The sequence below is a fragment of the Rhea americana genome, unplaced genomic scaffold (assembly GCF_003343005.1).
Source record: "Rhea americana isolate MKP2758 unplaced genomic scaffold, rheAme1 scaffold_1, whole genome shotgun sequence".
NCBI classification, from domain to species: Eukaryota; Metazoa; Chordata; class Aves; order Rheiformes; family Rheidae; genus Rhea; species Rhea americana.
This window is the reverse complement of record NW_028185038.1, coordinates 5840907-5857069: the sequence shown is the minus strand read 5'-3', so window position 1 is coordinate 5857069 and position 16163 is coordinate 5840907. Positions and strand designations below refer to the sequence as shown.

Below are 16163 nucleotides of genomic sequence, written 5' to 3'. Positions count from 1 at the left end.
TACAAGAGCACTGGGGAAAATGGCATAGAAGTACTCCTTAAAAACACATTCAGTTAGCTCAGATTCAGCTTGATTTTTTAGCTTTTGTCAAGCCAGAAATGAACCAACCCCCCACAAAGCCACCACCTTGCAGCGTTATTGCAGTGSTCCAGGTCCCAAGAACCGCTACCAGCTTGGGCACAGCATCAGGCCAGCACTGGCTCAGGGCACTCCTGCCCCGGTGCATCATGCCGCGGCCACGGCCACGGCCTCCTCCCGGAGCCGGGGAACGGGGCAGTTCAACACGGACAAGCGCAGGATACTTGTGACAAGGCAGGAGCTGGCACCAGCCAGCATGGCAAACACTGATAAACCCGAACGCAGCTGAGATGGCCTCCTTACAGAGGGAGAGAGCTGTGAGAGCACTTTGTATTACTATTTACAGTTAAGTCATTTAAAACAGATACTCTAAGTAAATAGAAACTTGTAAGACAAGAGCTTTTCTAATTGTAAGAAAAACAAAGCAACAGACAATACCAATCCAGACTGAAGCTCTTTTCCTGACCACAACACCAAAAGCATAATTAACAGTGAAATGAAAATGTAGACAGGGAAGGAAATGGAAAAACAAAAAACGAAAAACATTTCCTACCTGCCAATTGCTTCCTCTGAATCAGACTATCTGTGTTCATTCTGCAGGGCTGAGTCCTTTCTCCATCTGTCAGGAGATAGCAAACTCCAGAAGAGACTTTATGCTCTTTAGACCCTTCTGGAAGTTGTCCCTCCTCATCAAATTGATGCTGCTAAAGCTGAAAGAAATCCTACTATTCAGAGATAACAAGAGATATTTCTAAATTGGAGGAGTTTGAGATTCAATTTATTTTTTCAGCTATGGGAGTTACTTGACCAAAGAGGCAGGGAAAGGACAACATGCAGGATACTAGCATGAAAAATCTCAGTATAATCAGCTGACTCCAGCTTGATTACAGAGGAGGAACTCAACTCTGTACTTGGCAAATGGATCACAGAGCAAGTTTTTTCTAAAGCTTATTGCTGAGTCTGCCAATTGGTAGCTAGACGGTTCAGCAGATTTAACCAGCAATGGCTAGCAAATGAACCAAAAGTAACCATGCCTAAGCTGTCACTGCTGGGGGTTGCCTGCTGTATCTACGTACTAGGCAAAGAAAAAGATTTATCTACACTGGAGCCACAATGTGTAGCACAGAACCAGGTAAGTAGTCTCAAATGATTACAAGAAGCAGAGTCATGGAGTATAGGAGAAAGAAGAGAGACAGTGTTATCCATCCCAGCAGAACGTCATTATAGCACTTGGAGAGACCTGCAGAGCCTAAAGCTACCACCTCATTACCCCTCCTCTCCTTCTCCCTACATCCTTTCCTTCTCTCCTCCAGTTTCCAAGTTTAGGTCTGAAAAACAAGTAATTCAAGAAAAAACAATAGTTCAAAACCAAAATTCACCATCATATTATTTATCAGAGAATTCTGGCAGTTTTAGTTGTTATTGTTTCTTCTAGACTTCAGATTGCCTAACAGGTGATGGTAGTGGAAGTTACAAAAGGTTTGTTGCTGTTTTATTTTAGGACAGGAAATTTATTCTTGTTATTAGAGACTAACATATATTGGATGGTATAACATTCAGACAACAAAAATGGAAAATATCTGCTGTACAGTATTTACAGGTCTTGTGTTTGATGTTTTTCTTGGAATACTTACTAATGATGGGAGTATCATAAACACTAAGAAGGAAAGGGCTCAATTATTAATAAACAACTGGGAACAAAAGACTTTGTTAAACATTTGACAATTCATATGAACATGAAGTTTGAAAGCTTTCACTCTCATTTACTGTAACAGCGGTTATGCCCCCACTCCCCTGCTCCCCCATCCCCCCCAGCCAAACCCCATCCAACTGTGAATGACCCCAAGTGCAAAACCTAAGAACTGAAGCCCTGTACCACATCACTAGCCTGCTGGAAGTTTAAGTTGTAAAGTTTGAGAAAATACACACCAGGTATTTCTCCTGCAGGTAGATGTCTGCCACAGCAAATTTCCATCTGCAACTTGCAGGTAACTTGTCTGGGTATCAGTCTAGCACATAGTCGCAGACTATACTTAAAAAAAACCTTCTGCTCCACTACTGACTCCAGAAGATTGCCATACCAGTAACATGATCAGCAATGGACTGCGAGACACTTTCAGTGAGCTCCAGAGGCGGCACTTATTAAAGGGCACTGCAGATTTTGTGGCCTGAAGGCCATGAAGTGAATGGAGGAGGCTGGAACTGGGCCTTGCACGTCACATGCGTATCGAACAGAGATGCAATTCCTGCTTCTTCTCTGCTTCACTTTTGAAACGATCCAGGTTCGTCTTTGGCTTCGGCCTTATATTAACACATGGCAGCATTACTGGGTAGGGACAGGCAGCAGGCAAGTTATACAACATAACCTTGCTTCCTAGAATAGGTTGTTTCATCCTGTAGGTATTGCCCGTACTGCCTCTCCAGAGATGCGCTCCCATGGATTCTGTACATTGAAATAGCCTTACTGAACCCATTTTAATAAGCAATCCAGATTCATCCTTTATCAAGGATCTCTACCTTTTAAATCATTTTATGCTAATTTGTTAGCCACAAATCTTACATTCCCCCCCCCCCCTTCCCTGGTTACTGTTACTAAATACTGTAATGATGTGGACTACTTTTGTGCAGGACTTGTTTTCCCCTTTGTATGCTGTATAGCCAGCTTTAAACCCATTAAAAATATTCTATGTTGGTTTTGTATTTTAATTAAAATACAAAAGCAGCACTGGTCAGATATCTCAGAACAACAGCTTTACAGAAATCAGAGCTCACTGAACAGCCATAGTTCCTCCTGGATTCAGACAGATACCACCTTCCATCAGCTGACACTGGTTTCAGGTAAACAAATAGTCCCATCTCCTCCACCTTTCCCGAAACCTCTATTAAGGATTTCTAGTGGCACTTCCATTTAACCATTTAAAAATGATGTGATGCAAATGCAGAACTTTTTCCTCCTACTAAGCTCCTTAGTACAAATAAAGGCAGGCTGTAATCCATGCACACAGAAAGTAATTCAGCTGCATAGTACGGCATAGCGGAGATAAAGCAGTAATGCTGACATTAAACCTGATCCTATATAGCCCTTAAAGCTTGCAGGTAATCCTCCTCTCTTGAAGGACTCCAAACTGAAAGAAATCAGATATATTTAGAGAATAACTCAATATCATGAAAGTATTCACTTTTTTTCCCTTTAAACAAGAATTGTATCTTAGCTTCCCAAAGTAAATGCTAAGTGATTCCCTTGTTCTTTTTAAAAAACTCTATGGAATTTGTGTAAGAGATTAAAAAAATTTGACAGCTGCATGACTACTAATTCAACAGTCAGCAACTTCCCATTACAGTGGCACACTCTGAACTGCTTTAGTACCCCTATCATGTTATAATAAAACAAATAAACAAACCAAACCTATGCATTATGTCTTTTTAAAACACTACCTGTTACCAATGTAATCAGACACAGCTCCCACTAGCTTTTGTGTATCAAACTGTCACATACAAAATTTATGCTGCAGAATGAAACAAAACATGCAGTAATCTGCTCTATGCAAAAGAAAGAAATTACGGTCATTTATTTGTATATATAGGCCTAGTTTAAGCTTCTAGATACTTGCCTCTCTCTTCAACCTTTCTGAATAGGCAGTGATATGGATTACAAATGGTCTGACTGCTAGCAAGTTAAAATATGTTTCTTCAGGGAAATCTGCATAAATTTGTGCAGTCAAAAAAAAAAAATCACAAAAGGTTTTAGATTCCAAGATTCTAGGCAACACGAACTGTAATATTTGCACAACAGTATGCTGATATAGTTAGAAAAATCTGTGTAGATAAACCAAGGGTCAAAGTTCTGGTTATGCCCAAAGTTTCAATTGTGGTACTTCCTGATTGGAGTCTAAACTAATCTCGCTAAGTCTACTTTGTCCTTCATTGCTTCCACCATAATGCAATGAACTACTGTTTTTTTCTTTCATATTTCATACATCTACCTCTAACTTTCTCACATCCTTAAAAGCATTGTGCGGGTTTTAAGAGGCTTCCAGCCGCCTCAGTAAGATTCTGCACTGAGCCTTTCTGAACRAAGCTCAAGGCAGGCCAGGAGGCCCTGGGGTGGGGTGGGAGCTGCAAAGCTCCCCTCACACCTTCAAATTCTCCGCCGGTCTGAACGAAGCCTGCAGGAGCTGCTGGCAGTCCTTAGACAGACACCAGGCGACACACGGCTGCAGCCACGGCGGCGCGCGTYGGCCGCGGGCCTGGCGCCTCGCAGGCTCCTGCGCCGCTTTGGCAATACCAGCCTTTCTGCCCAGCAGCAAACAAGAGCAGGCCCTCGAGCGAACCGCGCTCAGACCCCTCTTAGGGGGCTTTACTGGCCTCCTCCCGCTCATCTGCGGGCGCAGGTTCCCCCGCTGAGAGAGTCCGAGCCCGTTCGGGACGGGAGCCGCGGCCGTGCCGGGCCCGGCGCGGACTCACGGTTCAATTCGCGGAGCTCGGCTCCCGACACGGAGGCTCGCCGGGCCGCCAAAAGGGATCTGTGAGCTCCCTCTCCTGGGCCCGCGCTAGCACAGTGCGCGCCTCTCCGGAGCCGACGCGGAGCGGCGCCCAGTAAACAAGAGCCGCATCGCGGTGACGCATGCTCCCCGCGGGCCGCCGGTCCTCTCTYAAAAACAAAACGAAACCAAACAAAATGTCCACGCTCAAAGCGACAACCGCGAAAATCCCAAGCGGTTTAAAAGCTTGGAACTGACAAAGCGAATGCAAACCCCTCATAACAAAGTCAGCTATCACTCGATTCGTCCTAGGAGATGTCGTTTGCCGAACTCTGCTGCAGCCCAGGCAAACTGGCCGAAAGCAAGGCCTCCGGCACACGGAGCCARGACCAGCACGCACGCAGCGATTTCCAGCAGGCTGCCCGAGTTTCTCTCCGAGACCGCCGTATTTGCTAAACTCCACGGGACAGTGCACAGTAACCAAGAATTAAAAAATTAAGCTTCTGAGGGTCTTCTYATCTTTGATTTTCTACAGAAGCGGGCCCAGTCAGAATTAAGATCTTGTTACAGTCAGCTGCTGCATAAACATCAGGTTCTTTACCAACTGCTTTTCTTCTAGAGTATTTACAAGCACGCAGATATCATAGCTCTGCTACCACGACCAGAAMTAAAGAGCTACATAAACAAGTCGGGCTTTGCTGCAGCAGAGCTCTGCACGCTAAAGCATCTCTCAGCCAAACCTCATCCAGCTGCCCCCTGCTACTRCATGTAGGTTCCCCATTAACTGGAAATACTTCTTTTGGCAAAACTCTGAGCATTTTGAGCAGAAGTAAATTTAATGCTCATATGATGCCATTATGACGCCAACAAGCAATTTTTGTTTCAGTTGTATTTAAAAAGGTGACAGAAGAATTTGATTCATGAAAGGGGAAGGACACAATCGATGTGTATAAATAAATACAGTCTCCCTGCTCCTTCAATGGAGCTTCAAGTGCAGCAGAGTGGTTATTTCATTGAAATATTGAAATTGAACATGTACTGTTCCCAAAACAGCCAAAAATATCAGTCTGTAGTGGACTAGCATGGGATGCTAGTTTAATGCAAATCTATTCTTTCATCTGTTTCCAATATGAAATACGTTGACACACACAAGCTCACGTTACAAGATGCTTACAAATGCCTTAGGGTTTAACTTCCATGTATTTGCACCCATGTATGGAGCACTGTGCCTCAGAAATTAAGCTTGAAGACATTTTCTAGAGTACCACGCTCACTGCCTGCTCATCCTGCCTGACTCCATGGGGATCCTGACGGGGCAGGAGAGGAACAGCCCCAGCTGCCCTCAGTTTCTCTCTTAATCACACAATCCTCTGCCCGAGACCTTGGAAGAACAGAGAAAGTGGATAGGGAGTGTGAAAATACAAAGCAGCACTCTCAAAGATTAGTTAAGGTAAGTAACCTCTTCAACTGGCATTGCAGGGCCTTCTGGCAGTAGCTGCAAACAGGGTAGAAGACAGACCTGGAACTGGGTTCAGGATATCTTGGCCCACTGGACCTGAAACGCAGCCCAGAAATTCAGCCAACATACCTGCTGTGAGGGTGCATAACATGTGGTTGGTTGGTTTGTTTTTGTGTGGAGCTTTAAGTCTGAAAAACAGATTCTATGTGCTTGGGGCATGAACCTACCCTAAGCAAAGTAATCCCAACTGCTTTAGGGAATTCAGGGTAGGAGAGCACTCACTGCAGGGACACGTCCCTCACAGAAAGCAAAATCACCCAAGCCAAGGAACAATAAAACAAAATACAAATAGGATAGAGAAATAAGTAGAAGAGAAATAAATAATAGGTACAGAAATAATAGGTAAATATTAATAATAAGTAAATAGATAATAAGACAAATAAGAAAGAAAGTTTAAAATGGATTGAAAAAAATACACTTAAAAAYGTATGGTCATAAAATGCTCAACCAATGCTGTGGGAAACAGAGTTGAAAGAAAGTAAGAGTTGCATTGCATACGCCATCATTTTATGGCTAGGATGTTATATTATATATTGACAATAGCTATATGTATATATATTCTTCTGGAGCACTGTAATAGCACRCTGTACCAAATAATCCTGTAGAGGCCTGCAACAACTCTTTCAAAAGCAAGGCTGTTGCAAGGGGAACATGTGATAATCAAAGTTCAAATCACAATTCTTGAATAGCCTGCCAGTCACATCAAGTTTTGAATACTTAAAATATAACAGAAGGTTGCATTAAGGAAGGGTTAACTTTCACATAAAAGCAAACTAGTGCACCAGAGTTTTCTTGGGGGGAAAAGCATACTGATCACGTGAAAAACTAAGCAAAAGTAAAGTAAATTAAAAATGATGCTTAGGTACATGAAAATAAAAATCCCTTATCTGAAAAGTGAGGCTACTGTTAGCTTTTGGTTATTGAATATTGGGATATTGAAAACTGACAGCCTCCTGGATGGATCTCAAGAGATCCATCAATGTATCACCTGGACTAGTGTTTCAGGAAGTTATAACCACGTGCTTCCATTTTCAATCTAAAAAGGAGAATTTATCAAAAACATCAGTAATATTTTTTATATATAAAAGGAATGCTTTAGTAGAGCTGAAGACCATAGTAATTTTCCTTATAAAGGAATTAACTTTCTGTAAGTGGCTTTCTTTACACAATATCATACTAACACAGGCAGTCTGTGCTTCAGCAGATGAAATCCTGCACTCATCACATGGAAGAAGTTTGTTCTGTTCTCGTTCTTTYTAAAGATTGGGAGTCCTGGAGCTAAAGCTTCCTGACTACAGTTCTAGAGATCTAGTAATCTAGAAAATAATTATTTACTGCGCAATACGAGTTCAAAATACAATTCTTTGTAACACAGAAAATCAAAGTTTTTTTTTTAAGGATCATTCTCTTTASTCATCTTCTGGGCTTTAATTAAGTGACTAAGAAATAAGGACTGACAAAAAGCAATTCCTTTGTAATCTGTTTTTCTGAGGCCATWAATGTGGCTCTGGTAATAGCACTGCTTAGTAAAAATGTTCAGGGACTGCCTATTCACCCATGGCTGTATAGGGACATGAACGTGCTTGACCCCCGTGGCAGAAAAAGTCAGGATATCAGGGTGTTTTTAAGAAGAAAACATCTAATAGATCTCTGTCGCTGATTTTGGACTAAAGGAGTTGGGTTTTTTGCCATTAAGAAAAAAAAAGAACGGAGATACGCTAGCATCACTTTATAGCAGCTTTTTTGTGCTGTGCATCCAAAGAACATTCCTACAGAAGTTTCAATAGGAGGCCCCAAATTTAAAAATTTAAGCTTTTTCCTGATGGACACCATCACTATCTGACAGCTTCCTCATTTTAAGCTATTTGGAGGTGTATCTAGTACAGAAAGAGGCTGCCGGCTCTGGAATGTGTTCTGGGACTAAAACTTMAAAAATGCAGAAACAAGAGCCCAATCTGCTGGGAAAATACGTGTTTTCTTGCTAAAGCCGTGTGGGCCTAAAATAGTTGCCAGAATTAATTTTGTTTCCTCATCGTGCTAGGTAGGTCAACACGCAGGGTTTTTTCCACATTGAAGCAAGGCTCCAGCTTCAGCAGTCCAGCACTGGCAAAAACAACAGAACTGACTCCAGGGGGAAAAAAAAAAAAAAATCAACCTGACAAGGAAGGAAATGGCAGAGCATGTGTTTCAACAGCAGCCATATTAAATGTGGTGTTTTGTTTTAGAAATTGTACGTTTATCTCAATCCAAGCCTAAATCAGGTTTCTGATGTTTCACCGCCAAGGGTATTTCAGCACTGAAGGACAGAAGAGGGGTTTTAAATCCTGTCGAGGTTGTTAAGGGCTGAGCCAGAGCGTTTGGGAAAGTCAGCGGCTGTACTGAGGTTGTAGCGAAAGCATTCCTGAAACTCTCTGCCTGATCGTTTCTGCAGACCGCAGGGGAAACCTGCCAATAGGGAGCGAAAACCAGGAGCGCGGACCCAGATTTCTATGAATTCAAAGCACTGACTCAACAACTCCGACCAATCGCGGGGTCTGACGTGTTTTCAAACACGGAGCCTACGAAGCGTGTTTGGGGCCTGCAACATACTTCTGCTATTCTTAAAGCATCACAGAACTTCACAAATAAATCAAACCACCAGGAATATCCCGAGAGAAAGCACGAGCGCTCTGCAAACAAGCCGTGCTTCAGCGATGTTCAGGTATGCGTCTGTTACCCTACAGACCAGCCTGATGCCTCAGCAGTCCCAAATTTTCGCAGCTGCTCCCCTAGAGAGGCAATGGCACCCCGGCTTCTAGTCCTCTTGGGGAGAACATGGCAGAAAAGCGGTGAACACAGGTTTAACTGAGGAGGGAGTACCTTAGTGCCGAACATTGCGCTCTTAAGGCAATAAATTATACTGGTATTTTGGAGAACTCCTAGGAGGCCTGACATACACCCAGCCCCTTTCTTTCTGTTTGATCTTGCCTTGTCCACGTGCCTGAGATTTTGCTCCATTCCAGTCAGCTCTACTCGCGTGACGCTTGCCCCATCCTCACTGATAAAAGATGCATGCCAAATATAGTTCATTCTTTATCCAGGCCAAGAAGCTGTTGCCAATTTAGATGTCAATACGCTTTCAAGGGACTTTCTAAAACAGCTTCAAATACCTAGAAAGCATAAGAGAAGACAACTTAGGATCTGCTTTCTTAGGAGAAACATCATCTTTTTCAAAAGGTGCCTATTCAACCTCTACTACAACAGAGTTCTCTTTCTCAATTTCGATCCCTACAGCTTCCTTACAGATGAATTTCTCTTACTTAAAAATAAAGAAAAAAAAAGAGGTATAGTAAAGATAAAATTAACTTTCAACCTAAATCACCTAAGCAACTGGAAGCACCAAGGGGCCAATCACACTATCTTCCCAAAATATACCTACAAGTAAACTATAGAAGCAACACTGGGCCTCAATCAAAAAAATTCTCCCCGGACTACCTATTGCACAAATGCATAAAACCCACCGTCTTTGTTCTCAATTGCTTACAAATGAGGGTGTCTGTCAGTCTCAGCAGTGCCGAGGAGGTCCACRGGCCCACCCTGGGTAGAGCACCATGCCTGCAGGCTTCTAAGGAAATGGATGAAACTAATCCTGTGGGGAATGAACATTCCTCTGCTAATACTGATATCTACAGTTCCTMGAGTAAGCTCAAAGAAACAACAAACTCTTCAATATTAGATGTGGTCTTCTCTTACACAACCTCTTCCCACTGCTCTAAGGCTAGGAAAGCTTTTCAGTATTTTTAAAGAATATTTACAGGCAAAGGATTAAAGTTAAATGATGCATAAAGAGTTAAGGCACAAGTACAAAYACGCAAAAATAGCATTTCTTAGAATCATAAAATTCATAGAATCGTAGAATCAGTAAGGTTGGAAGGGACCTCTGGAGATCATCTAGTCCAACCTCCCTGCTCAACAGGGTCACCTAGAGCAYGTYAGACAGGGTTGCATCCAGGCGGGCYTTGAAGATCTCCAGAGAAGGAGACTCCACCACCTCTCTGGGCAACCTGTGCCAGGGCTCCGTCACTCTCACAGGGAAGAAATTCCCCCTCACGGTCAGGCAGAACTTGCTGTGCTTTAATTTCTGCCCATTGCCTCTTGTCCTGTCACACGGGGCAACTGAAAAGAGTTTGTCCCTGTCCCCTTGACACCCTCCCTTCAGGTACTTGTACACATTGATCAGATCCCCCCTCAGTCTTCTCCTCCCCAGGCTAAACAGACCCAGCTCTCACAGCCGTTCCTCACAGGGCAGACGCTCCAGCCCTCTGATCATCTTCGTAGCCCTACGCTGGAGTCCCTCAGTAGCTCCATGTCTCCCTTGCACTGGGGAGTCCAGAACTGGACACAGTACTCRAGATGAGGCCTCCCCAGGGCTGAGTAGAGGGGCAGGATCACCTCCCTCAACCTGCTGGCAACAGTCTTCCTAATGCACCCCAGGAGACCATTGGCYTTCTTGGCCACAAGGGCACATTGCTGGCTCATGGTCAACCTGTCATCCACCAGCACTCCCRGGTCCTTCTCTGCAGCAGCTGCTTCTGTACATTGTAGTGTTAAGGGTTAGATGAAAAAGGCCTCAAACATATCTGTCAAATGCTTACAGTAAACAAGAACATATTGGTTGCCTGATGTGTGCAATACTGGATAAATCTTTACAAGCACCCCAAAGTTACATTTCTTAGCCTTAAACTGAGATTCCACAGTACAAGTTAATATTGGTATTTCTTACTGACTTAACTAGGACTAATAATAAATGTTTTCTTTCAATTAATCTCACATTAGAATTAGAGACTTAGATTCAAACTATATTCACATCAGTATATTCATGTGTTCTGTGGGCATGTATGTTTTGACAGAACAAAAAACGTACTGTAAGTTGTAGAGACACTGATTAAAACTGTCAAACCAGTATTTAGCTGCTTGCCGACATGTACCTCAATAAAGACTTTGGAAGAACAGCCCAGAGTGTATTTAACTGAACTTGCAAAAGTACACTTACGAACACTCAAAAAATATAMAATGCTTTAAAGTCATGTGTATGCATGGGACAAATACAGGTATYATTATTACATTTTTCTGTTCCTGAATTGCGTATCATACTTTTCTTCCAGTCATTTGCACTTGGGCTGCAGCTACTACCTCAGACTTCCAAWWWTTTTTTTTTTTCGCATAATGGATAACATTTCTCCAAAAGTCTGACAAAGTTTTTATGCTAAGATTAAAAAACGTTAAAAAGTTGCATCAAACATAGAAAATTCTTTTTGTTTTGTTCTGATCTCCAGCCTTTGAAAACTGTAACATGCTCAGTGTCACTGAATACATTTATTCAGATAGTGTACAGTAAATGCAATCTATAACTAAATTCACATAAAGTTTTTGCAGAAACTTGTGTTCAGTGTGTTATCTCTTCCCTTCTAAATGCAAATGTCAATATTCTGATATGCAGTCCAGCAAAAGTCATCCCTCCCACCACTTTTTCGGCATTTAATTCTCAATTTCTATCACTTAAAATTTTATTTTAATTCTATTCAGTCTGTATATAGGGAGTGTTATAGGTACTGAACTTGCCCCTTATAGATGTCTTCTGCCTTTAGATAATGTCAATATGCTTAGTCAACACATTTAAGACTTACTTCCTACCACATCTCCGTTTAGAGCTCTGAATTCTTGAGAATAGATAGATGAATGTGCATTTCAGAGGGAAAAAACCCAGCATGCTCTTGCTAATTCTTAGAAATATCTATAGTCTGTAGCTACAAACTCCTAAGGAATTAATCAAACCAGAACAGGCATAGCTCAGAAAAGTACTGCTCTCAGGTGAATTCAGACAGCAAATATTTCATCTTTATGATCTGATATCCTTTTCCAAAGATATGCTTTTAAGACTGTAGTTCAGCTAAGACTGATTTAATAATTAAATATTTAACTTAATATTTAATTTARAAGTAACCAATGTGAATAGTTTTCTCTTATTATTCAATAGCAAGTTGACTAGTCTCACCAAAGGATCAGACGACCTACAGGACCCACCGCTAGCAAGGAGCAGGAGGGCACCGCTGGGGGAGGACGGGCGAGATGAGAAGAGCCGYCAGCGCCTCCTCCTTCGGCAGGAGCGGGTCGCTAGCGCGGTTCAGTTGCCCATCGAACCGCAACGTGGCACAGCGACAGCACTGTAAAACGGGCACTGGTGTCACTAGCGGCCAAAAAAAAATCCCGCACAGGTGATAAAGTTTGAAAGCTGCTGAAAGTCCCGTTGCTGTTGTTGGAACAGATTCTTTCAACGACTGCAACCGTCCTCGCAGTGAGCCGTCCACGCCGGCAACGAGCTCAGCTGCACCCTGCAAGCAGGCCAACGGCCGCTGCGGCTCCTCCCGCAGCTCTGCCTCGCATCCGGGATTTTTTCTTGCAATCTATGAAAATTCATCGTCAAGGCTGAACAGTTTATTCTGAAAATAATTGCTGAAAATGGTCCAGCATCTAAATTTCACAATAAAAATATCTGCATTTTAATTCGTCCCCAAGTTTTCAAATAAAAAACCTGAAAATATATTTGTACTATTTATTTTCTTAGTTAACTAGAAGTTCAATTTTTAATTAATTTGAGAGTTCCAAAAAAATTTCACTACATTAAAAGTTCCCTGGAAACCAGTAAGTGTGCAATGAATAAATGCAGMATTGACTGTCTGTCAAAGGAAAAAAATCAGTGTAAAAAGTGTTCAATAATTCATTTGCATGATAAATATTTACTATTGTATTTCTTGCAACACTATATTAATACTCCAAACATTAGGGAAAGACAGATCAGTAAAGCAACAMAAATCAGGAGTCTTTCAATAACGTAGTGAGAGTAAGTGGAGTACAAGGAAAGTTACAAAAATGAGCTGATACAAAACTAGGAGAATTTTACTGTTGCTGGACAATACACATTACTAAAAGCACTACTATACAGCATTACAATTAATCTTTTAATTTAGATTAATTTTGAATAATACATAATATATTTTAATGTAACAGTACGGGTTATATTTTAAAATTGTTTAGTCATTTTTGCCATTTGTACAAACTARTATTTCAAGGAATGCGAGTTATTTTTATGAGACAGCCAGCTGCAGACGTTGCTGAATGTCAAGTATGTTCAGTTCCCGAAAAACTGGGATATTTACAGTTCAGTATATGCTTTCAAAAGATCCCCTAACATCTGAACAGAATCTATGTTTGAATGGCAAACAGCAAAAAAAAATTGAGAYTGAATTAAAGGAAATAAACAGAGATTTATCTGTAAAGTATCTTTATTCCACATAAAATCCACTTGTGTTTAGTAACCAAGACCTGGTCCACACTTACAAGAAGTTACTACTGCAATGATATATGGTGAAATAATCTTTAAAAACTTAACTAAGAACAACTGCTTTAAAAGAATTACTTTCCTGCACACTGCAGTACAGAAGGCGATGATGACTAATGGGGCCAGGCACTGCGTGGCCAGCTGCATCCTCTGGTGTGGGGGAGGCACTGCAAATGCCAATAAATGCTTGCAGGGCAGGTAAAGAAGCCACTCTCTTCCATCTAGGGTAAAAATATAAGAGAAAAAAAACCCTACACAATCTGCTGTAAGAGGAAAAGCTGACCTGTTCATTAGAATAAGCTGCTAAAATGTCCGTATAATTCTGTTAAAATTCCTTTTGCTTTCAATTACTATGAAGCACATACTGAATGGCTAGCTTGCATATAGATGTCCATACCGTCTCCACCTGAAGATAAATCCAAAGCTAGATYGCCATTTCCGTAGTATTTCTAAACCCACATAACAGCATCTTATTTTTTGTAATAATACTAATTCCYGAATATTTTAACATTTGCTCATTTTACAAAGATATCAACAAGAAAAAGAAATTTCAATCCACAGCACAGCTCCATATACAATACTCTATATTGCTTTTATTCTACAAAATTAAACCTTATTAATCACCCAGCAACACTTCTGTGCATGTTAATAGATGAACTAATTAAACATCATGTTCTTAAAGGAAAAAAAGCAGAGTTTGGCTTCTGTAAATATATTTTCACACATAACAACAACAAAAATCTCAAAATTTCCAGAAACTTTACATCTATCTCTAGGTGATCTGAATCAGACATTTGGTGCACCCATGGYAGTCTCTGAGGATGTAAAATGCCGCATCAACTAAGATTATGCTGACCACAGCGTTACATCCCGAGTCCCTAAGGGATGGAGTAGGCTCAGCCCCACATCCACTCAACTTCATGAAACCTCTGAAAACTTCCATGCAAGTATTCTGAGACAGATCTCCAAAATCATCATTTCTATWAAAACAAACAAACAAGCACTTCTTGCTAAGCAAGTGGATCTCAAAGGAGATAGCTACCCTTGCAAACTGTAACATATGTTTATACTACACCCATGGTCCTCCTTCAGCTTGGAGAGTTTTTTTTAACCGGGATGATCATTATTAAAGAATAATGCTCCTGTCAACTGCAATATTTCAAAACCCAACTGGCAACTGATTCTTGTGATACAGCTGAAGTGCAGCTTTAAAGCGTATCTTAAAAATGAGAACGACAAAGCTTACTGGTAAAACTAGCTGAAGTCAATACTGCTGCTATCTCACCCGACATGAGCAGCTGATGGGAAATGCACTAAGAAAATGAAGAATTCCAGCTGAAAAGGAAAAAAAAAAAAAGCAAGCAAGCAAGAAAGCAAGCAAATGACAGAGCCAGGCAGGGTGAAATACTGCTTTTAAAAACCCAGCACAATTTGCAACATACTCACAGAGCAGCTAGTAGTTTCCTCTTTAAATTAAGCAAGGCTCTAACCTCTTCCTGTTTCACAGCTATACATGCTTACTTAATGCATTTTCTATAGGCAGTAAAACAAATATCAGTTCTATCAACTTCACAGACTTAAGTATATTTTGAAAGTTACATACTGAGATTACATCCAGTTTTAGGAGACTCATTTTGAACGAGTACCTTCAGATCTTTGATATCTTGACTGCCCGGTAAATTACTGGTGATGAAATACTATTTATCCCTTAAAAATACTATTAATGTGAGGATTTTTTTCCTAAGCAGATGCTGTACAGCATATAAAAACACAAAAAAGGGAAAATACTGTCTTTATACCTCACTTAACTCCAAAAGATCACTTCACAAACTAGTTAAGCAAAGCTTTATTTATTAATTTCCTTCAATGACTTAAAATATACAGCAAGTCAAATCTTCAGTTAACTGGCTACAACACAGACACAAAATAAAGTTTCTAATAATTACCTGAATTGAATCYAAAATAAGACTTATTTGAGCTAACTTTACAATTTAACATTAGACTCCAGAATYGTTCCAATTAGGTTTTTTGGAACAACACATTCCAGGAGGTGAGAAACCTGAATACTTACGTTTAAAGATTTTATATATTTATTCTTCCTGAAATCACCAAATCTTGGCAAAGCTGCGTTATATTCACATCTGCTTGATTCAACTTAACTGTGTTCTATTAAGTTTACTATTAAATGTCTCTCCAAAACCTTCATAAAAGCAGCCATTTACCATAAGGTAATGGCTTACTGACAAGTAAAATATTCTTYGTGAGTAGATCAAAATCTCATACACAGTCAGGCTGCAGTATTTTTTGAAAYAGAAACCTTCTCAAAGAGAGGTTTCAAGAGAAGAATGAAAGAAGTGGGTGTGCTTTTGGGGAGTTTTTTAGACAACTTTTTCTTCCACAGACTGAAAGACTGCCCTACAGAAAACACGATTATGTCTGAATGAAAAAGAGTCAGAAGATCAGTCCTCACGCAGCATGGAGACTGCAAGCGTTGAGCGAGTTGATAGGTGGGATGATCTGGGCAAGGGATGACACGTCAGCCGAAAACAGAAGTGAATAAGCATAAAATAAAGTTGAAAGAGTGAGAGGCAGTTTAAGATAGAGACACAGTAAATATAACTGGTCAAGAAGCTAATTCCACTAAATCATGTCTTGCCAAAGCTAAAGAAAGGAAGGCTGCAAAATACAGGTGTGACRTGATGGAACA

At 40.9% G+C, this 16163-nt stretch overlaps 1 protein-coding gene across 5 annotated transcripts in view; it reads right to left on the bottom strand.

The window, feature by feature from the left end:
* ATXN7L1 (ataxin 7 like 1) overlaps positions 1 to 16163 on the bottom strand; it is a 122993-nt gene that overhangs the window by 46222 nt on the left and 60608 nt on the right. The window contains exon 1 of one of the 5 annotated variants that reach the window (XM_085298087.1): positions 4543 to 4563. The exons of 3 other annotated variants lie outside the window; for them this stretch is intronic. Coding sequence is in view for 1 of the 2 variants with exons in the window: in XM_085298059.1 (XP_085154185.1) it covers positions 632 to 671 (40 nt within the window). In the remaining variant the exon portion in view is untranslated. Of the gene's footprint in view, positions 1 to 631; positions 790 to 4542; positions 4564 to 16163 lie in introns of those variants that run through there. One more of the 5 variants, XM_085298059.1, reaches the window with a different exon arrangement.